At 42.7% G+C, this 23757-nt stretch overlaps 1 protein-coding gene across 2 annotated transcripts; it reads right to left on the bottom strand.

Annotated features, from left to right (window-relative positions):
• Window positions 1-1426: 1426 nt before the first annotated feature.
• Window positions 1427-22488, bottom strand: lpcat1 (lysophosphatidylcholine acyltransferase 1). 2 transcript variants are annotated; one of them, XM_080863149.1, is made up of 14 exons: window positions 22235-22488; window positions 16381-16520; window positions 14399-14613; window positions 14023-14135; window positions 13830-13890; window positions 9740-9798; window positions 8605-8639; window positions 8160-8214; window positions 7961-8043; window positions 7763-7888; window positions 7239-7392; window positions 4826-4924; window positions 4136-4274; window positions 1427-3613 (listed from the first exon to the last, which is right to left on the bottom strand). In XM_080863149.1, exons 1-14 carry the CDS (start codon window positions 22319-22321, stop codon window positions 3480-3482), a joined length of 1500 nt encoding a protein of 499 aa, XP_080719275.1. In that variant the 5' UTR covers window positions 22322-22488; the 3' UTR covers window positions 1427-3479. The 2 variants fall into 2 exon arrangements, with proteins under 2 accessions (XP_080719275.1, XP_080719276.1); XM_080863150.1 differs by lacking the exons at window positions 1427-3613; window positions 4136-4274; window positions 4826-4924 and adding an exon at window positions 4931-5851.
• Window positions 22489-23757: the final 1269 nt, after the last annotated feature.

The raw sequence follows: 23757 nt of genomic DNA, 5'->3' as shown, positions 1-23757 counted from the left end.
ATAAAACAAAAACATGTACAAAAGTATTCACAGCCTTTTCCATGACACTAAAATTTAACTCGGGTATATCTTGTTTCCAGTGATCATCCGTCATCTGCTTCTACAACTTGAGTGGAGCCCATCTGTGGTAAATCAGTCTATTGGGCATGATTTGGAAAGGCCACCTGCCTACATCAGCTGTAGTTGACAGTGTATGTCAGAGCACCAAACCGTGAAGTCCAAAGAACTCTGGTCTGTAGACCTCCGAGACAGGATTGTATCGAAGCACATCATCCGTAAATGGAAGAAGTTTGGAATGTCTACCTTCTTATTGAAGCAAGTGACCAACCACCCAGTTTTCAGTCTGACAGAACTACAGTGTTGCTCTGGGGAGAGAGGAGAACCTTCCAGAAGGAAAAGCACTTCTGCAGCTCTCCAACAATCAGGGTTGCATGGTAGTGGCCAGACTGAAGCCACTCCTCAGTAAAAGGCACATGACAGCCCAGCTGGAGTTTGTCAAAAGGCACCTGAGGGACTCTCAGACCATGAGGGAAAAAAAAATCACCAATCTGATTAAACAATGATTGAGCTCCTTGGCCTGAATGCAAAGTGTCACGTCTGGAGGAAACCAGGTACCGCTCATCACCTGGCCAATACTGTCCCTACAGTGAAGCATGGTGGTGGCAGCATCGTGCTGGGGGATGTTTTTGGCAGTGGGACACTAGCTGGGATCAAGGGAAAGATGAATGCAGGAATGTACAGAGACATCCTGCTCCAGAGCACTCAGACTGTACCTACAAACATGATATATTTTTGTTTTTAATTTTTAAATACATTTGCAACAATTTCAAGCAAATGTTTTTCAAATTGTCAATACTTTCAAGATGAACTGTGGACTTTTATTTTATTTATAAACCTTTGACTCTAAACATTATAGCTGGCAGTAGCGCCATCCACAACCTGAGTCAGAGGACCACGAGGATCATCCACTTTGTCTCTACGACAAAAATAAGTAAATGTTATGTGAGCTGCTTCTTTGGCCCTGCAAAGCAGAGGTACTACAAAGGATCTCCAGTGGATGCGCGGTGATGTTTCCTTAGTCACCTGGATTAAATCCAGGGTTGTGTTTACTGTAGGGGGGATTTTTGCTTGGCCAGGATGAGGGCTGGTGATGGATCCCCAAATACGGTGAACAGATTCCAGCCCTGCTATGTGGTCGGCTGCTGCTGTTGTCTTTCATGGCATATTCCTTTGAGGCAGGAGTATCTGAAGGAGTCTGCAGTGAGGTGCTGCTCAATGAGCAATTTATATGTCCTCAACAAAGCTTCTTCTTTAGACCCCAAAGGCAGGTCTTAATTGTTAGACGTGATATCTCCACTCTCCCTCTCTGCTTTCTTTGACTGTTTTTTTCTTCTCTCTCCTCCCACCCACCCTCCCTCCCTGCAGCTATTAGGAATTGGATTTGGAGCAGAACGATCCATTTAGTTTCTCTCCTCCGTTTCTATCCCTCTCTCCCTGCTTCCACACCTCCTCTGTAGGTTTCTCTCATCAAAGCCCAGGCTTAATCTGTCTATTTTTACCTCAAGGAATGAAAGCAAGGGATGAGGTAATGCTTTTGCTGTCCATCAGGTGGGCAGTGGTGCATGAGCTCTCTGGTGTACATAGCATACGGAGCTAGTGCCACCACGTGGACCGAGATGAGAAGAGGTCTTACGAAAGCAATAGGATGAGCATGAACAGAACTGCCTTTTCATTAACTCGCTAATAATGATCAAAAGAAAAACACAGAGAACATGACAACAGATAAAGATGGACAAAAATCCACTGATGATAGCTTTAAGGTAAGTGTGACCCACTGCATTGATTCATACAAACACTGTCAGGCAGTTTTAGAGAACTCAAAGCATCTTAAGATACAACTATAAAAGCAGAGCTCCCCCTAGTGGGTACACACAGTAAGTGACTATGACAAAACAGAAGGTTGTATTTGTAAAATAAAAAGCAGAAAACTTTGATTTCTGCTTTGAATTTTAAAACATAATGGAAACTAGGCATAAGGCATGAAATGTGACCATCACAGATCAACTTTCAAACTGCAGAAAAACAAACCAAAAAAAAAAAAAAAAAAAGAGAGAGATAGATGCGTGAAAGCGAAGACATGTTATTTATCAAGTTTTTAAAGATATGTTCATCCAAATACTGAGCCGTCATCCTTTGCAGTGTTTTATGAACTGTTTAACGTGACAGAGGTAACGTGACAGAGGTGGAGAAATTGTTTTGCTCATCATATAACTGTAGGTTCATGCACAAACGAAAGTATGAAGGTAGTTGCAGGCAGCAGTCTAACATCTGGGCCCACATTCATTAAGACTCTCGGAGCAGGAAATCAGACAGCTGTCACGCTGGCACCTCTTTAGTCGTGCTTTTGAAAATCAGGAGTGAAAGCACTGAGGGAGTGTTTTAACTTCAGTCTGGGTAAATGCAGACATTTCATCCAGATTTTCACTAATAACTAAAACTCCACATGAAAAATCATCTGAAATGTCATTTAAAGCTGAGAATTGTAAGTATTTTCAATCATGCTCTAATTTGTATATAGTTTTTCTCTTATGAGGAACCTTTTGGATTCTAATCTCTAAGAGCAGTTTTTGAACCCGAGAGTACTCTGAAAACTTTTTTATTGTGGAGGAAAAAAAGAAAAACAGATAATCCTGCTATTTACTAGTAGAACGCATCCAATCCTGCTGTCAGGAGAGCAGGCAAGAGCCGATGCATTGTGGAAGTTTCCATGTTATTTCTGCTGGGGAGAGAATCACTGAAGAGGCCCCTGCAATCTAAACACAGCACAAAAACCCCAGTGGTGAGGCCCAACGAGGAGGAGGAGGAGGAGAACGATGCTGGTGCTACAGCTCAGAAACCACAGCTGTTATCTCTGACTTTGCATAAAGCAGACACCTAAATGAACAAGCTTGTTGTTGAATGTGTGGTGAGATGCAGTAACACCCTCAAAGGTACTTGTACAGTAAGCAACACAGTCTGGACATTGTAATGCAAATGGTTATGCAAATGTACTGCAATATGCTGGTGACGCGTGAAACTTTAATGGCAGTAATCTGGGAATATAAACACATAAATATGGGCCGAGATGCAAAGTGTCAACACGACAGCAGGTATTGTGCTAGTGTCCATTAGCCTGAGATAACAACAATGCTAACCTTCCAATACATAAGGATACATAAAATCCTCCTTTTTCAATCTGTTCTTTATAAACATATATATAAATATTTGTGGAGCACACAAAATGTATCTTAATATTATAGTGGGCATTAAAAATAAAGGAAGGCAAAGAAAGAAATAAAAAAATAAAAACATTATCTGGATCAGGAATTCATACTCTTCCTAAAAGTTTTGCCCTTTCTCTACCTGCACTTGAAGGCACCGTTGTGACAGCATTGATGGGGTCTGATAGAGAAGGTAAAAAAGTGGCTTGAGTCTGTGAGTTAGTCGTCTTTGCTGCGGCTCTGGCCGTTGCAGCTCGGAGATCGGCCTGTGCAGAAATCCCGTGGATGGTCTTTAAAGTGGAGGCAGTCCAGAGCAAAGTGTGGAAACTGCTGGATGTAATGAAGAAGATCATCTGGCAGAGATGGAGTGTGAGATTAAAACAAATGTTAACTTTACATTCTTAATAATCAAAACACTAAACTTAAATATAACATGTAATATGTGGCATCTAAACAGCATATGTAATTAGCTCTTTTGTTTAGCAGCATTAGCATAATTACTCTGATCATTCTAGATCATTAGCGATCGGACTGAAAGTGGCTATTTTGTGCAGATGGGTTGTTTTATGGTAAAAATAAAAAGGTTCTTTTATTGGACAAGAAAAGAATGCTCACAGAGGCTTTGACAGTTTCTAGAAAAGGCAGATGGTGGATGTAAAATCTCGTCTAACAGATGGTATTTATTTTCCTCAGTAAAGCCGAGAAGAAATCAAATGTGACGGTGACAGCACAGACGAAGTGGGGGACACACTGACAGATGCTGTCAATCATCTCTAACGTGGGCTCATTAGTACAATGGTCCTATAAATAATTTGACATCTCTGTCAATGTGTTAAAATGCTTAAAACATGTTACAAACAGAAACAGGGTCTTACCATAAGTGATCTTTCCTGTGTCGGGTCCGAGCGTTAAGCACACACTTGAAAGTCGCACTTCCTTCACTCCTAACATGATTTCCAAGATGCCGGCTAGCTCCTCCTCCAGGATTTCCCCGCTCTCCTCGCTCTCGTACATCTGCGAACCCGGCACGAAGCGTTAGCACAATGCTAGGAAACCTACGCTGGTACACCTGTTAAACTGGTTAATGAGCACAGGTTAATCATAGCGCAACAACTCCATGCATTTAAGCCTGTAGACACAGTCAAGGGGACCGGCTGGAATCAAACCAGCATGAGAATGAGGAAGAAGGGTGGCTGCTGGCTGATGGTCCAGTCAGGCTGATCTGAGAATTATAGATTAGCTTCCAGTCAAACCATCTCAAACTGGTTTCTTGAACTTGACAATGAGTTCTCTGTACTCAAATGGCCTCCACAGTCATCAGATCTCAATCCAATAGAAAACATGTTGTAATGTGGTGGAACAGGAGAGTCACACTGTGGATGTTCAGCTCACAAATCTGCATCATTATGTCACTATGGCCCAAAGTGTCTGTGGAATGGTTCCAGCACCCTGTTAAATCTATGCTATAAGGCATCTCTCAGGGTGAAAGCTGATACTAGCAAGGTGTACTTGCTCAGCTGTTGGTCAGTGTATGTTAAACCGGAGTAAGCAGTATAAAAACTTACCTTAAAGGCCAGTTTGAGGGTTTCCATGGACTTTGTGGGTCGACGAACGGTCGACAGAGCGATAACGTAGCGCCTGACGTCTATCTGTCCATCTCCATGCTGGGAACAAAAACACCTCGGTGAACAAAAGGAGCAGGATAAGCCCCACACTTACAGCACAAGTATCCATTGATCTGACCATGTTATCGATTGAAATGGAGGACTGTGGTGTACATATGAAGTCTCTAGTATATTCACCTACTAAGCACTAACCCTGATTTTAACTTTGTGGCAGTGTCATAGCTCCTATATAGACAAGGTTTCAAACTAAACATAGACCACTTTTAGCCCAAGCACTTTAATTATTTAATTTATTTAAATATAACATGTTTGTTGTGAGGCCATGGTCCTCAACCGGAAAAGGGTGAAGTGCCCACTCCGGGTCGGGGATGAGTTCCTGCCCCAAGTGGAGGAGTTTAAGTATCTCGGGGTCTTGTTCACGAGTGACGGGAGAAGGGAGCAGGAGATCGACAGACGTATTGGTGCGGTGGCCGCAGTGATGCGGACGCTGCACCGGTCTGTTGTGGTGATGAGAGAGCTGAGTATAAAAGCGAAGCTCTCAATTTACCAGTCGATCTGCATCCCTACCCTCACCTATGGTCACGAGCTGCGGGTAGTGACCGAAAGAACGAGATCGCGAATACAAGCGGCGGAAATGGGCTTCCTCCGAAGGTTGGCTGGCCTCTCCCTTTGAGATAGGGTGAGAAGTTCAGCCATTCAGCCGCTGCTCCTCCACATCGACAGGAGTCAGTTGAGGTGGTTCAGACATCTGACAAGGATGCCTCCTGGGCGCCTCCTGGGTGAGGTGTTCCGGGCACGTCCCACCACGAGGAGGCCCCGGGGCAGACCCAGGACACGCTGGAGAGATTATATCTCGCAACTGGCCTGGAAACGCTTTGATATTCCCCCGGACAAGCTGGAGGAGGTGGCTGGGGAGAGAGGGGTCTGGGCTTCTTTGTTTGGGCTGCTGCCCCCCGTGACCCGGCCCTGGATAAGCAGAAGAAAATGGGTGGATGGATGGATGGACGTTTGTTGAGAGGTCAGCATAGACAGAATCTACCCAGCTAACTATCAAGCCCAACCAATTAAAGTATTTTATCAATATCAAATTATTTTTATTATTTTAAAGAGGCTATGATGGTATTTGACTGCATTTAGGACTAGATAGCCACACAAAGTTCAGTCTACATACAAAGACGCCCAATTTTTAAATTTAAAGTGGACTCATTACAATTTTCCAGCTGCATATTTTTATTCCTGAAGAATTTTACTAGAGAAGCTTTGGATGACTCATAGCTCATAATAATCCTTATTTAGCTTATACTGAGCCTGTGACATAACACTGTTTCGGTTGCCTTTCCCCTTCCTTTAAATTAGCTTCTTTATGGTTGGCTGCTTCTTACAAACAGATGAAGCTGCTGAGCTCACAACTAGCAAGAAAAACATCTATTTGTTGATGCCTGTGGACCATCACAATGCCTAATGTTCATGCCTCCATATTAACGTCAGACTGTAACTGTGTGATTGTTCACACAGTACAGAGAAAACCATCTAGTCTTAATTTAAGGATTCAGCTCATGAAATTGTTTTTTTTTTGTTTTTGTTTTTAAGGAGTTTCTGAAAAATTGTCGCTCCTTTGAGCACCTTGTAAAACCCTCTGTTTATTATTAGATTTATGTATCAGGATGCCACAAAGAAAAGCACTGTTCCAACTGTGGCTCACTATTAGAAATGTATCTTTTACCTTTTTAGGATACATACAGGCAGAGTTAAACCACACAAAGCTTGTGTTGTGTTACCGATAAAGTGGAATATTAAAGGCAGCAGATCTGGTTTTAAACTATGCTCATTTTAAATGGTCACAACACTAAAAACAGATTCAATGACAAAAATCTAAAACTCTACAACTAGTTTCTATCAAAAATGCAGGAGAAGAAAACTTTGCAATTTCTTCCAAAAGCCTCCAAACTTCCAAACATTCTCCTCATATCCTAAACATTCCTCTGTGGCCCGTCAGTCCTGCCCAAAGTGCCTCACCGCTTCCCTTCACCCTGCAAACACATTAACTCTGAAGTAAAATTCATTGACTTTACCTTTTTTTATTCTCTGCTATGAGAACTTTATTTTATTTTATTGTGATTTTCGTGAATTTGAAACAAATTTTAAGAATTTTATCGTTTTTATATTTTGCAGAAAGAAACAAAAGAACAGATTTTTATGTATTTTTCTGTAAAGCTCATTTTATAACTTTGTGTGATTATTTGAGCATTGCTGGATCTTTTTAAAAAAACATTTTTTTAATCAACTTTTCTTAACATTAAATCCACGTTTATACATTTCCCTTTGCTATATCTTGTGCTTCCTTCATGTTTACCTCATCAAAGAAGCTGTGAACTTCTTTAAGTGTGTCTGTAACAGGGAGGTTGAGGAACTGGGCAAAGTCCTCCAAACCCAGTTTGTCTCCCTGGAGCTTCCTGGCTCTCCTGGCCTGCTCTTCAAGCACCCTGTCTGTTGTTGCTGCTCTCAGTCTGTTAGGACGAAGCAAAAAAAGGAAAAACCTCAAAGAAGCCAGATTAAATAAGAGTAAGTCATACTGGAAACAACACTAAAAAAAAGACAGTACAAAGTGTGGAGTTTCCTCAGCCTTTTTTAAAACAAATCCAGGGGGAAGAAAAAAAAAAACAAAAAACAAAAAAACAAAAAAGGAGGTCCAACATGGTTATAATTATACTCGTAAATTGAAGTTCATTGGGGTTTTTTATTTTGGCTTTTGGTTTTGGTGTGTGTTTCTGCTCAGCCACCAATAGGTGGCAGTGTTTACACACTTTTCCCAAAGTGTTGACTCAGCACCCATCAACCAAGCAGTTTAACTAGTCGTTCCAGTCTCCCACCACTTACCCTAAACGACATGTTAGCTGGTTGAACTCTAGGAGGCTGTGATAATCATATATGCCCAGAGGGCCGCGCGATAGGCTGATCTCAATGTCATCAAAGGACAGGTCTTTGAGCGGCAGGTCCAACGCCCTACGAGGACAGAGAAAAAGTTTTGAGTCAAGAACATCCAAAGCAAGCGTGCGTTGATCATCGGACACTTACTTGGCCATGAGCTTTCTGACGTTGCTGGCGAACAGTGCGGGGTTTTCTTTCTCCTCGTTCGATGGACTGTAAACAGGCAAGTACTAAAGAGAGAGTTCAACTCAGTCTTGTTGTTGTGACACTGATCATACTGCTCGGCAACATAATAATGAATTGCAATAAGTCAGTTTGCTGACTTCTGTCATACGAAACCGCTCACCTCAATCTCAATGGAGTTATGAGGCTGACACAGAGTGAGCCACAAAATGTGAAACCTGGAAGACAGAACAAACAGCTTCATCTACACCCTGATGGAAACAAACAGCTTGTAACTTTAATAACACAGAGTGGGAGACTGTGTGTGTTGTTGTTTTGTGTATATTCTATGTAACCCTGGGAATACGCTGGAGTCGATCACACCAGACGACGATGTTTGCTTTTAACCAGCCCGTTACACATGCACCTCTCTGCTCTGGTCGGCTAAAAAAAACAAAAAAAAAAAAAACAGCACCTGGTCCCTTTTTTGGTGTGTTTTTTTTGCATGCTGTGCTTTTTTTAACGCTCCCTGATGGAACAAAAGTGTCCTGGACACACAGCCTCGCAGACATATTCCCAGCATATTCCCACAGTGACTGTAAAGGTGTGTGAGAGAAAGAAACACTCACGCTCCGGGACCTTTCCACGTCCATGTAATGGTATCCTGTGGAGAGAGAACCAAACACCCCATGAAGCAGTTTTATACAAATCCACAAACTCTTTATGTATCCATAATCACTGTGAGGCACACTTATTACAGTGAAACATAGCAGAGATCCTAGCCTGTATAGAAAAACCACCTGTTGGTTTGCAGAATATTGTTTTTGAAGCCTCAACTTTGCTTTGTGAAAGCAAAACACCTCACTTTCTATTTTATAAGATGGAAATAGTCTAATATATTGTTCAAGGCAAGGGTCATGGCCATCACATTTAAAAGTCAGACACAATGTAGGCTGCGATTCAAAATTGCATTAACCAATAGCGACGCTCCCCTGAAGGAAGGACGACTGAAATAAAGCTGTGGACCCTCCCCTCACCCCCAACCGAGAGAAGAATAAAAAAAACCAAAAAAACCCCCACAAAACATAAAACCCCCTTAATTCCACAACACTTCCTGCGTGCTGCTATTCCACACTCAGTCTCATAACGTGAGAGCTGCCAAACATGACCTGACTTGACCTCGCATCGAAGAAGGCGGCCATCATTAAATTAACAAATGCAAAGAGACTGAATGGAAGCACATCTTGTGGTGCGCAGAGAAAAAACAAACTAAGAAGCAGTCACCCTGTCCTTTATTTTCACCTTCTCTGCCTCACTTAACCGTCTTGCGGTGCCACGGTGTCAAAGACGTCAGCGCAGTGAGTACACCGAGCACCACGGGAAACGGTGACAAAGGCTTTCGAGGGAATGAAAAGAAAAATGAGGTAACAGGAGCTGCATGTTTAATGAAAGAGCGGGGAGAGGTGCTGAGAGAGAGACATGACACCTCTGTGTGCATGTGTACATGCGCACGTATGTACGATGCGTGTGTGCGTGAGAGACAAACAAAGGATGAAATATCATCCCACTACAACATGAGCTCATTCAACACAAGAGGAACACACTAATGTGAAGGAAAGAACTCACTGCATCACAGGCGTGTCAGTGTGGGTGTGTACAGTGTACGTGGAGTCACTATAGACGTGACCTACGTCTAAAGCTGCAGGTATGGGAGGAGCCACAGAATAGGATCAAAAGGAAGAGGACAAGATTTATGGTGTATACCAGTTTGTTTGGGTAGCGTAGTATCACTGGCTGCACTGGGAGTCCTGGGATGAAAGCACCTGAGGAAGACAAGAGGAGGAGGAAGGTGATGAGAACAATCTGGTATTTTTGCTAAATGTGATCGATTGTCCCCAAACCCAGCTCAAAGCTTTTATTTGAATCCTACTTCTTTATCTTGTGTCAGGCATGTCACACGTCAAATTTATTTGTTTTTATAGAGTCAAAGTAACTGAGAAATTAGCAGTATTTGATGGAAAATGATGGGGAGGGGGTTTCCAAATAGATTTTATGAGTACAGAAAAAGAATAGAGTTGGACTGCATCAACTGGTTTAGTGAGTGATAAGATCATAACCTCAAAATAACATCGGGAACAGGGACAGAGCGTTTCCATTGAATTCTATTATATCTTGCTGATGATGGGCAGGCTGATAAAAGCTACATACAATATTTATCACTGGACAAAGACCTACTCAAGCTATTCAGTAACTTATGAATGGATTGCAAAGGGTTACAAATATTACACATGAGCATCAGGCTCAGTTTACCAACTTTGTGTGTCTGCTGTTTAATGCTGGCCACAGACCATACAATAGGTTTTTAGAGTTTTGATGGATAAAACATCTGCCTGATGCTGCTGTGAATGAAGCTGCTTATATCACAGCAAAACAGTGAACATGTAGCTCAAGCTGAAAGTCACCAAATCATCAAAACTGTCCTATAATCAGCTGGTGTAGATTTAAAACCGGGTTTTCTTTTTCCAAGATTCAAGAAAATGTTGCTAGAAAAAAAGAAATAGAAATGAGATATCTAATATATAACAAGTTCCTTGTACCCTGTAAATGAAACACATAAAGCTAACTACACAACAACCTGAAAAAATTACAGTAAGTAAGTAAAAGAAAACCAGACGCATGCATCATGAATCACCTAGCTCAGTGTGTATTTGAATAACAAGCCCTGGAGGCAGGGCGAGGAGGATTTTAATAGTTGTTTAATATCAGTGATGGAAAGGCTGATGGAGAGCTGGCATATTAACTAGAGTGTAAATCAACAAAGAGTCTCCGCCAACAAACACTGATGAGTGGCTGAGACCTGCATTTAAAATGAATAAAGTTATAATTAATCGGTTTTCTCGTGAGACTGTGAGAACGTGAAGAGGAGTGAAAGAGATCTGCAGCATCTGAATGATAATGACGAGACTATAGTAAGAGGACAGGCAGACAGATGAGGAAAGAAACGCTCTATTAAAAGACTGAAACGAGAAAAGGACATAACTGCAGTGTGCATTCACACACACAGGTGGCTTAAGCACATTAACACACACACACAGTTTATCTGTTGAGCTGGGAGCCAGTGATGAGATGTAACAAGAGGAGACACATCCAGAGAGGACCGGTAACACATCGCACAATGATCTAACCAGACACTCACACAGTGAGTGAAAGCAGGACAGAGTGTGACCCACAAGGCTCACTGCGAATGGCCGAATTATGGACTGGAAGCAAGGGGATTAGACAGAGCAGGCAGGGAACAATGGCTGACAACGTCTCACACACACACACACACACACACACACACACACACACACACACACACACACGGGATGTGAGCAGAAATATAAAGAGATGAGTGCAACAGTTCTGTGTCCTGAAGCAAGTCACCGAACCTCCAGACTCACTGTGTCAAAAGAGAAATTCATTTAACCAGACATCTACACCTCCAGTTGGCAGCTATGGAGTCAGCCTCATTCATACATAATCGTTTACAAGTCCACGCACACTACGTGAAATGTATACTGAACAAAGCAAACAGACCAAGTGTCTCCATTAACAGACACACCCACTACTAAGAACTATAACCAAACAGTCGTCAGGCAACAAAGGCAACAATGAACCTAATTGTCACAAATGTTTTAATGGGATACATGAAGTTATTCATGTATTTGTTTGATCCTTTTAGAAAAGTAAAACATAAGGTGCGGGGGCCAGAATCCAATCTAGTCCACTAGACAGCTTTAGAAAATGTGAAGGAGCACATAGGTTTTGAACTTAGCTGTATTATCACCTCCACCCCCCAGTGCCATCCGTACTACAACATGAGCAATGAACTAATAGATAAACAATTACATGTTAAAAAACAACAAAAAAAACAACAACCAAACATTGGATTTTAGCAACTATTTGGGGTGTTTTGTTTTTGTTTTTTTTAATCTACTAAAGTCCATCCATCCATCCATTCGCTTCCGCTTATCCTTTTCAGGGTTGTGGGGGGCGCTGGAGCCTATCCCAGCTGTCATAGGGCGAGAGGCGGGGTACACCCTGGACAGGTCGCCAGTCTGTCGCAGGGCCAACACACAGGGACAGACAACCATTCGCTCTCACATTCACTCGCACATTCACACCTAGTGGCAATTTAGAGTTTCCAATTAACCTATCCCCACAAGCTGCATGTCTTTGGACAGTGGGAGGAAGCCGGAGTACCCGGAGGTAACCCACGCAAACACGGGGAGAACATGCAAACTCCACACAGAAAGACCCCGGCCTGATGTTGGAATTGAACTCAGGACCTTCTTGCTGTGCGGCAACAGTGCTAACCACCGTGCCACCGTGCTGCATTTTAATGTTTACTTTTAAAAAAAAAAAAAAAGAAAGAAAAGATATTTTTCTGTGAATTAACGACAACTTTCTATTTTGTGATTACACGATAGTCTGCGCAGTGAACTACCTGAACCTTTTCTGAAATTTTACACATTAAATCATGTAGTCTCACCGGTCGGTCCCACTTACGCTCAAAGTCGGCTGTAGGTAAAATGAGTTTACTCGACTACGCTGCTTGCAACTAGTCGGTTAGTCTGTTGTTTGGAAGTTGTGCAAAAGGGGAAGATGGTGTATGTGGCGGGGTATGGTCTGTGGTGCCATGCCCGCCATGATTCATTTAAAGTAGTGCCGAAACCCAGCAGGCGGCATGGCGGAACTGCAGCCGGCGGTGTCACGCTGCCAGCAGGAAGAACTCCCGGACCGGATCGAACGTGGGAGGCAGAGGATTGAAAATCTGGCAGCTCTGATCGGGTTCTGGCCAGCACCGCTGCCACCCCCACCGGCATTCCCCGATAGCGAGGGAGTGGAGGAGGTCCAGACTGTTCTGGCGCCCATCCTGACCACCAGGGTGAGGCCAGGCAGGATGCAGCCAGCCACCGCGCCCATACCCACTCCATGGGTGGGAGTGGCTGCTGCCAGGCAGGGGCCTACACCCGTTCCTGCTCCCCAAAGGAGGGCCTCTGAGCAACCGCCGGGCCCACGCACCTGCCCAGCCATAGGTGGAGGACGAGGTGTGTGAGAGATCGGCGCAGCCAGAGATGGAGGTTGAGGCGCCTGCCAAGCTGGAGATGGAGATTGAGGCGCGCGAGGCTCCTGCCAAACCAGAGGTCCACATGCTGTCCGGACCGGCCTCACTTCCACCAGAGGCTGGCGCATTGTGTGATCCTGTGCAGCAGCCACCCGCCAAGCTGCTGGTCCCCAGACCCACCTCGTCACCAGCCCCACTGGATACGTGGGTGGTCACCTGAATGGACACCTCCCGGTAGCTGGACCAGGGGTGCCGACGGTCAGGGCTGATTCGACCAGATGGCTCCCCGGCCTCAGTTGGGCGATGCGGGTATGTAGCGGGGAGTGGTCTGCAGTGCTGCTACAGGGAAGGCGGACACACCTGAGCGGCATCCGCAATCACGCCTCACTGGCTTAAAAGTCTGGTTGTTGTTACTGGTGTGTGTTAAGCTGGTGGCTGGAAAGCCGCAGCCTAACACTGCAGTGTTACAGCACCAACAACTGTGGAAATAAACGTAGATGCTAAAATGCAAGCAAACATGAACGGGTCTGCCGTGGTTCATTTACAGTGCAATAGTGAGCCTTTTACCATCGAGTGAAAATTTCTGACTTGATGGTGGGTCTAGATGGAAATGAATGAGATTTTATCAAGGTAGTTTGCATGCATGACGAGTTCAGAGCAGTTTTATTGAGAACCAGTAAGAATAAACACACAAAAGACTATCTTTACAGTCAGGCCAAAGCAGGAAGTGGACTGAATACATACCAGCCTTGAATAAGATTAGACCCGACCTGTTGGTGCAGGTCCCCTCCGGGAATATCATGATCTGCAACAGACACAAATCGCTCTTCATTTCTTGTTTGAATTTGCTCTCGCTTTTAATTTATCACCTTTAAATTCCCGGGTGTCAGCTGAGATCAGATCTCTGTGCCCTTATGCGTATATGCATGTAGTTTACCTGAGGCCACTTCCCTCCAGAGCACGCTCTCCGCCTGATTTCCTCGACAGTTTTTCGTCTCGAGTCTTGGTCTGACCGAAACACGAACACTGGCCTGATGTAGCTGATCAAAGCTGGGAGAGGATGATGAAGAAGTGGATTTTGGAAGTAAGCCACAACAAGTGAATTAATGTTCAAAACACTGAATAAAAGAAAACTGATGGAGAGTTGACTTAACAGAATGCACAGTCTTTGTCACACAGAAAGAAAGAAAGAAAGAAAATCTGGAGGCATCTATAGCTCAGCTAAATCTATTTAGTTACCTGTCTGAATGCATTCTGTTACATTGTGCATATGCTGTACATTATTATAGGAATTTCAGTAAATGTGCACTTACTGCCCCAGACTGGGATGCTCCTGCTTTCCAGTTTGGTGACTATGGAGCACATGGTCATAGTGACTGGGATGGCATCAAAGTAAGAAGAATGTGGTGCCACAGTGAGGATGGGCGCTTCAGAGGGTTCTACCCGTTGTCCCTTCACTTTGATCCAGTGGAAACCTCCGCAAAACCACATGGCTCGCATGATCGCTCTTAGACACAGGTCTATAAACCTGACGAAGGACACACAGACAGCTGCAGAGGGACGTTGCTAGCTGGCAGAGTTTTCAAGCGATGTTGAAATTTACACTTCCCGACACTTCACCCAATGCATGAAACTATACATTTTTAGACATAAGTTGTAACGGCCGCCGTTTTCTTTGTGAGCATTTATTACACGACGTGCTGCGGGGAAAAGCCTGTTCTAACGTTTGACTCTAAGGTTTATGTTTTAGCACCTGGCAGCTCTTTTTTTTACTTCTCATCCGTAAATAATCTGCTCTTTCACGTGATTCACATGATCTTGAGTTTTATTGTGAAAGGTCTATGTGGAACATAAACAAGCGGACACGCGATGCTGTTACCGTCGTTGATGCTAACCACAACGCATAAAAACAGTCGCTTGTCCGTCCATAGTGTGGTTATATTAAAAAATATAAGAGAAAGAGAGAACTTTAAGAAATGAATATAGCCACTACAGTGACCATCAAAACGATGAAAAAAAAATATTGCCGTAAACAGTTTATTTTGCGACACCACGAAACAAACGATAGCGTAAAACGAAACGATAGATGTTTTTATATCCTCATCCGATATATATCGTTATATCGAACAGCCCTACACCACGGAAATACATGGATACATTCGAAGACTTTCAGGTGTTTGGACCAATGTTTTCTTTTCTGATCAAACCAGAAATCCACAGCTGTGCGTGTTCACAGAGCTTTCATTCTCACCTGCTGGACGTCACTACCTGACAAGTTTTACTGTCTTAAGAACACTGCAGAGGCCTTATTGACAGTATTTGGCTCCACACGAGTGTCCTCAGGTAGCCTCTGAATGCTGGACACTCGGAGACCTGTGTCTCTGAGTGGGAGACCAGAGATCACATTAACATGTGTGTCTCTGTATTAACAAACATGCCGTGTTGGCCCAGTTTATTTTTCTTATCAGTGTTGTGAGGAGACCATAAATAGCATTGCGTTTTCTGTTGTATAGTTCCTTTGCTGTTGGTGTTCTTGTTATTGATAAAAAGTGTTTGTTTGGGGTTTTTTTTCAAAATAGCTGATTTGCCAACACCTGCGAACAAATATAATTCTATAAAGTTGTTCTGTATAGTGTGTAACTGTTGATATAGAGCGTTATTAAATTTATTGCTAATGCAATGGTTGATATGACACTCATCATCAGACCCCTGCTATAGACATATTTATCTTCAGAATGTGAGTGAGTGGCTAAATCTGTTCATGTTTTTAGCAACAATTTTTATTAATCCGCAGTCTTTTTCACTAATGTTGTGTTTTCTGTGTTTTAAATACAACAATGGGCTCAATATTTTATTTTTTAGAGGTTGTCAGTAACGAAGAACCTGTAAAAATGACAGAGTGCTGCACTCTAATTATTCACACAACTAACATTTGTATAAAAGCATACCAGCATGCTGATGTTATACTGAGCAGACAGTGGGCAACAGTCAGCATCTCAATTTATAATTATATATTGCAATACAATTTACAGTTTACAATTTACGGCTACCCTGAGGTACCCCTGAGCAAGGTACCGTCCCTACACACTGCTCCCCGGGCGCCTGCTTAGTGGGCTGCCCACTGCTTCACTGAGTGAATGGGTCAAATGCAGAGAAAAACAAGTAATTTCCCCATGGGGATCAATAAAGTATCCATTATTATTATTATTATTATTACAGGATGCTGAGATTTTCACACATTTCTGTCTAATCCCATAAGTCTTAGTAGCACATGGGTGCTTTCACACAAACCCACCTCCTCCACCACGACTGAGGCTCGATCGCAAACTCTGAACGTCCCAGAGAAGCCGTGAAGGCGAAGGGCCACGCCAGCAGCATGAGGAAAGAGACCAGCAGCAGCCGCACCGGAAAAACTGTAACTGACATGAGTCCTATCTGCAGGGACAAAACACACAGACACAAACAGTCACACTTCTGCTGCACTTCAACAACCTGCTGTTTACTGTAACATCCCTGCTGTGTTTTAGCCAACTGTCAAAAAAACAATAATTAGCATAGCATACATTCCTATACAGCTGAGAAACATGCTATTACATTTTACAGTGTCAACACTCCATCTGTGCCTTTAGCAGAACACAAAACCACATAATTAACACTAACTGTGCTTGTCTAATCGCGCTTTAAAGGCCCAACACACATCAGCGGTTTGCACTATCAACGCCGATTACCGAAAGCAAGAATAAAGGGAGGATATAGGCTTAATTGTGTTTGCATCTAAACAACGTTTATTTCAATATATTAACAGCAAATCATCCTAAAATATACTCTTATTCACACACAGCCCTTTCTACTGCTGGTGTCGTTTGAAACCAGACTCTATGTAAAAGATCCCATTATTTGTGTGTTTTTGGGTGTGGCAAGCCTGTGACTCGCAATTTGCTACTGAATGAGTATACACGGCATCCTCAGGTTCTCAGTCAGATCCAGCGTTTGCTTATTACATCTTTGTTCCTACAAAAAACCTCAACTCCAACATCGCTAATATCAAAGCTTTAAAGAACAGCAGTCCCCAAATCAACCGATTGAACCATGCTGACTAAAGCCATCTTCTACTTGCAGTGAAGACTGAAGAATCATTCGGTATACAGGAGACTTCATGGTCGACTCAATGATGACAATGTGTCTAGATCGTGTGCTTTAAATCACCCCTCTCAGCTGGTGTGAGGTATTAGGTGTGCTGATATGCTGTGTTTGATCTAAACCAGTTGGTCTCATCTGTACAAGGACAAGGTTCCAGAAGTCTTGTGGTTTGTCCAGTTGCATCTTTACAAACCTGAGATGTGCTGACATGTTTGTTTTTTAACATGCTAACTGAGGCCTGTAGCCTGAGCACTCAACAGTCTGGTCTTTGAATGCGGTGGGATGTCCACTCCTGGAAAGGTTGTGCCGCACATCCTTTTTCTGACAAAACCCGTGAAAATTCTGTTTGTTCACCAGAGTTCATGACTACACATCAAATCTCTGGGATTACTCATGAATTACCTTAAATAAGCCTCAGATCTGACAGTTGCTACTTCTATTGCCTAATGTTATGACCATAAAGGATTCTGTTAGTGTTTCTGTTTAGTAAAGGTCACTCGTGGTGAATGGATGACTCTCATTGGGTTTAGCCAACAAAAGTTCACATGTGTTGGGTTTAGTTCGCAATAATTTTACATAAATACGAAGGTAAAAAGGATAAAACTACAGGATGATAAGGATATAAACTGAGTTGACTGACCTGTCATGACTTCTCTTACTGTGTAATGACAAAGATTTGGCAAAGTCACGGCCTCAAGGGCAAATTCAAACTGTGTAACATTTAAAAGCTCCTTCGTTTTGCTCGTATGACCTCTATTTGATCCCTTCATTCTACACATTTATTGCGCTCCCCCTCTCATTGAGCTCCAAGCCTGCCTTACAGTGATCTACAATCATGCTTCTCGCGTATCCATCCATCAGTCTCTCACTCTCTATTCCAAGTCGCTCAGCTGTACCTTCATTTATCTTGCTGTTCTTCCTTTTATAGTTTTCCTCCTACTTTGCACTGGTGTGTTTTTTGTCACCCCTCAAGGGAGTCATATGTAACCTCCCCCTCCCCTCCTGCTCCATCTTTCTCTTCTTCCCTGTGTAGTTGTCTATCTGCAGGAACCCAGGTGCACTCTTCAGGGCTGCATTAATAAATAAACAGCAATGGGGGTGATTTATAATGCTCGAACGCCTCTCTCCACCCATCCGAGCTTGTGCGTCACCATCAGAGCTTAACAAGTCCATCTGGGAGGATCTGCTGACATTTTCTCAAGAGGTGGCATAAGAAAACGCAGGGGCGGGGCAGAGGGGTGCAATTTCCAGTGTTTTAGGAGAACGCCGGCTGATCCTTGACTAAAGATTTGAAATTTGCAGTAGAAATGCACTTCAAGAGCACTGAGCTCACTTACAGCACACAGAATAAAAGTGACTACAGATCAACAGATGTAGATTTTTTTTCTTATTGTACATTGACGCACAATTTGTTCAATATTGAACGTTTTAATCCTTCACCCACTAAAAAATGTATAAACAACTCAGATTAAAGCAGTCACTGAATTTCTTTGTCATGTCATAGTAACTGATGAGGTTGCTCTGTTGTACCTAATGCTAAAGAGATTCTAGGAATCTACAGTCTTGACACGCATACGTGTACATTCAATTCAATTCAATTTTATTTATATAGCGCCAAATCACAACAAAAGTCGCCTCAAGGCGCTATGTATAGTTGCGTTAACACTTTCAGGAGACATTTAAGGAATGTAGTGACTCAGTCTCTTACTTCTCACTACTTTCACTTTCTACACATATAAAGACAAAGCAAAACATCTGGCACGTACCTTAAATGTGACAAAAAAAACAAAAAACACACAGGGGTCTGGCCAGGCAGCAGAAAGTTAGCTCGATGTGATGGAACAGTATTCTCCCATAGGTGTTCACTTAGGTTAAGATCTGGTGAATGTGAAGGCTATAGCACATGATTCATGTCATTTCCATATTCATTGAACCAGTCAGTGACCTCTTATGCCCTGCAGTGACCTCTTATGCCCTATAGATCGGGGAAATGTCATCCCGGTAGAGACCACTGCCATCAAGATTGAACTGTTTTATTATTTCTGACCTAAAGTCCCTCGACCTCTGGCTCTATAGATGCACAGCTACAATATTTATTTCTGCTTGACATGTGGCAAAACGTGTCATTTGTAGGTGAAAACACAGAATTTGTAGTTATTGGCTCCCCTTTGTACAAAGAAATATTAAAAATTATTTTGAGACCATGTTCTACAGGTTGTGCTGCACGAATTGACATGCAGAGCTGCAGATGTGCACATTTTGTCTGCACCTCACAGCGTCACACTTTTAAAAGTTTCACTACTAGTGGTTGTTAGCAAGTATCTGCAGACTAGTGGCATCTGCAGCAATCTGATAGTCCCTAAATCAATCACAAGCAAGTTTTTGGTCTAGCACCCTCTTTGTGACCAACTTCACACAATAGCCAGAAACCCCAAGACACCACTTGAGGGGAATATGCAGTCTCAGGGCTCGGCCTCTGGGCCTGTGTGATTGAGGCCATAAGAGTGACTGATACTGGGATATCATGATGGGTGTTTCAATTTTTAGAGGTTCAACAAACCACCTATTTCAGAAAAAATAATCCTCATATAAATGGTAAACTTGATGACGATTACAACGGATCTAAATCCACTAAAATATTTTAACACTTCCGCTGACAAACCATTTTCCCAAGATACATTGCTCCCCTGTGTATTGTGGCTCGCTACAGTTTTAACCCGTTAGGAAGGTAATTGCTCTTGGCTAATTGTTTTCATTGAGGCAGTGAATGCGTACCCAGGAAGCACTTAACCTGTCCTACCATTTGTCATATTTCGGCTGCCTGTGCAGCAGGAACTGAAGCCAGGCAGTAGCAGATCAAAGCCAAAAGAAACACAACTTTATACACACACGCACTGTTAAAGCCGTGTCTGGTATTAATCCCCATCCATTCGCCGGACATCGCAGCTCTGTTTAATGTCACAGGCATTTTGTTTGTGAGCTTGAGAGCTGGCAGCTGTTGGCCATTCAGTAATGCGTGACTCAGCTGGAATGAGCTTCATTTGCTGACCTGGTTGGTTTACGGTGCTGTGATCATGTTTGCTGGGAAGTTAGAAAAGACATTCCAGGAAGAGCAGCACCAATCTACTGCCTATAGCAAACAGATTCATAAGCATTAAGCAACCATGCAGCCATATCTCTAGAAACAAAAGCACTGAGGAAGTTGCGTTTTGTCGCTTTCCTCGTTTTCCTTCAGGCAAAATGTGTATTTGTTTACACGAGCGTATAAACCCTTCACAGGTTCTGCAAGTGGAAAAGCGTCCCTCTGGAAGCAGAGCAGCAGGAGGTGTGAACCAGACACAGACACACACATGGTCAAGTTTACCTTCGATGACCTGCTGCGGTCATATGGCACAGACACGCTTCCAACTTAAAGCACACGCCGACTGAAAAACTGACACACTCAGGCACTAATAAGAGGGGCCGGTGGAGTTAAAAGCTTTCAGCAAGCCAATGTCAAGTGGTTGATAATAAACACACACGGGCCTTTTTTTTTTTCAGTCATCTTATCTCGGTGGATTTGTTAATGGTTAGGCAGCAGTGAACCAATTTTCAGACCGTTGTATGTTTCGTTGAGCATGAAAGCAGACACCTCTGGGCCCTGGAGCTATGGGAGAGGTAACCTGAGGGGGTCGATCAGGGCTCTCTTCATGTTTTCACATAAACCTTTAACTAGATAAGATGATTTTCAGTTGATCAGTAACTTGTGTTTAGGACAATGGCATGCTGTCAGCAGACCCTAAATCACTTAAGTCAGAAAATCTGCTGAACCGCTTGATTAATGAGGAATCATTTCAGCCATACTGCTCTCCTCCAGCAGCGAGCCAACTGATGCAGGAATGAAGCCACAGCTGTCCTGTCTTTTCTACATTTCCATGCTTTAGAGCACATGCCTTATTTAAACTGTACTTTTCCCATCTTTGCTTTTCTTACTGCTGTGCAGGCTTTCACCACTCCGGCAGCCTAATGAGGACTGAGTACACATTAAACTTGTTTAGCTGTCAGCTTGTTTAGCCGTCGGCTAAAACTCAAGCGTAAACACAGCCCAACTGTGTGTGCACTCAGTGAAAGGAAGCAGCTGGAAATGCAGAACTGTGGCCTAACAGAAGTGAAGTGTATGTTGGGCTGATTAGCATGTGTCACTGTGCCAGCTAATCAGGTCAATATGATAGTGCACAGGGTTTCGGTCTTGCAAGGTCTTCCCATCCACAATAGGCCTGTCATTAAACAAAACATTAAATAAACAAACAATGCAAATGTCTGATATGCAAAAGACGGTCAATTAAGATTCAAGACTGGCTTTACACACCCATCCAGGAAAATGTGAGGAAAGTGGCTGACTCCACAATGAACCCACAAAGCTTCAGATAACACCAACAATGCAGGAAATGGGTCTGCATGGCAGGTGCTGCTGTGTGGGTAAGACTGAACAGGTGCTGCTGTTTATCTCTGAGAAAATAGAGTTCATTCAAACGTTTTTTTTAAAAAAAAAAAAGACAAAAAAGGAGCTCTTACTCTTGCATGATTTTCCTCAACACTGAATGAATTCACAGCATGTTTTTAAATCCGCTATGACACAACTTTTGCTTTTTAAAAAGGGGCACAGAAACTAGATTTGTCACCGCACGGTTTTTGTCCTTTTAACCTGTTTGTCGTCATTTCAGCTGAGTGTCGGACCTGAACCAGGAAACAACTTTTTTCCTAGACAGCCACACAGCATTATCACACTGCTGTCGGTTATTGAAACCCTATCCGTGTTCTGTGTTTTCCTCGTCCGTTTTTATTCCAGTCAACATTAACGAATAAGAGTCATGAAAAAACAGCGTCATTAAAGCGTCGGTAAAGTTTAGGAAAGTAGGAAAGTCACTAAACAAGCAGCACATTGTGGTCGGAGGACGGAGGAATATGTCTATCTAACATCATCTTAGACAAACACAGTTTATAACTTGTTATTATCTTTACTGTCTTACCTTTATTTTTTCTGTCATGGTCAATTTGAGCTCGTGCACGAAGGGGTTTTTACCCCCTCCTGAAGGGCGACTGTTTGAAGGCTTCATGGTGAACGACCTAACCCGCAAATAATAAAAGAAAAATGGTGCCTCAGTGTGTCCTGTTACTCTTTCGCTGATTTTATTCTGCTGGAGAAGTCTTCCCCCTCAGTCTGTCACTCTGTCACGGACACCGATGATGCTGACTGGGTGGAGAGGTGTGCCGCTCACCTCATGCTTCAGATCAAGCCAGCTAGATGAAACCGGAAGAAGCGACTGTGTTTGTGTTCCCGTTGTGGGTTTCAAAATAAAACGAACGCAATTCCTCCTCATTGTAATGACGCTAAAGTGAACAAAAAAAATTCATAAAACCGAACTGAGGTGAACACCATGCTATTTACCGCACATGAAAAAAATCATTGCTTTTTTTTTTTAGTCTTTTAAGCTGGAAGCTCACATCGAGCTTGTTATTTAAACCATCGTGTTGAAGCTTTTACTTTGAAAGCAACGACAGTGCAGGGCAATCAAATTTGACACATCTGCCTTCTTATAATCGGTCATCTATAACAGAAGACTCTGAGTTGGGCCAAAAAACCTCCGGTGATTGCAAAAATAATATATAAATATTTAAACTGTTGTAAATAGGCCTATAATCTGCCAAGCATATCTCACGTGAATGAAAACAGTATTTTTCTTTAAACCAGTCTCACATTTAAAAAAAAACCGTGAGATCTCGTTAAGAGGACAGCATAAATTGCAACAAATATGACGAAATAGTTCTATAAAGATATTTAACTTAAAGGACTGAATTGATTATATCGTAGAAACAAACACAAAGAGTCATAAATATACTTGCAAAAACATGTAATTTCTTTATTTCATATATAACACTTTCATAAGGCTCCTTACCAATATAACGAGAGATATTGCACGTTACCTCTACTAAAACTAATACACCAACATGATTTTGATTAGAGGAGTATTAAGAATCAAAGCCACTGCTTCTTTGAGGCCCACCAACATGTTCGCCAGATTACAGCAATCGAGCGGCTGTTACTTCAATAAAGAACTAAGAAATGAGTAGTATGATCTAGATGAAGTGATGTGCAAGTGATTGTAGCATATTAATTTATTTGGTCAGTTATCAAAATCAAATTGATAATCATAATCACAGTAGCGAAAGAAATCCAAGATCATCCTTTTCTAAGAACCTGAACCTGCTGTGGGGACGTTTGAAACCGTCACTTGCTGATGCTCGCACACCGCACGGTCTCACTAGCTGTGGAAGGCGCCTCTGAGATGCTTCGGGTGATTTGCCTTCAATGAAGTCCAGTAGGCGTTTGAAGTCCTGTTTCCTCTGTCTCTATTTGATCCACCCATCCATTTCTGCTGTCATTTATTTTCTACATGCCAGTAAATGCCCGTGTAAACAGACTCTGTTGATCTTCAAAGCCACAGATGGCTGATTTACATTGTATCCTGTGGCTGACGCTTTGCATTAAGAC

Source organism: Rhamphochromis sp. 'chilingali' (genome assembly GCF_963969265.1).
Source record: "Rhamphochromis sp. 'chilingali' genome assembly, chromosome: 17".
Lineage (NCBI taxonomy): Eukaryota > Metazoa > Chordata > Actinopteri > Cichliformes > Cichlidae > Rhamphochromis > Rhamphochromis sp. 'chilingali'.
Note: the sequence above shows the minus strand (reverse complement) of the source record. Positions and strands in the feature narration are given on the sequence as shown.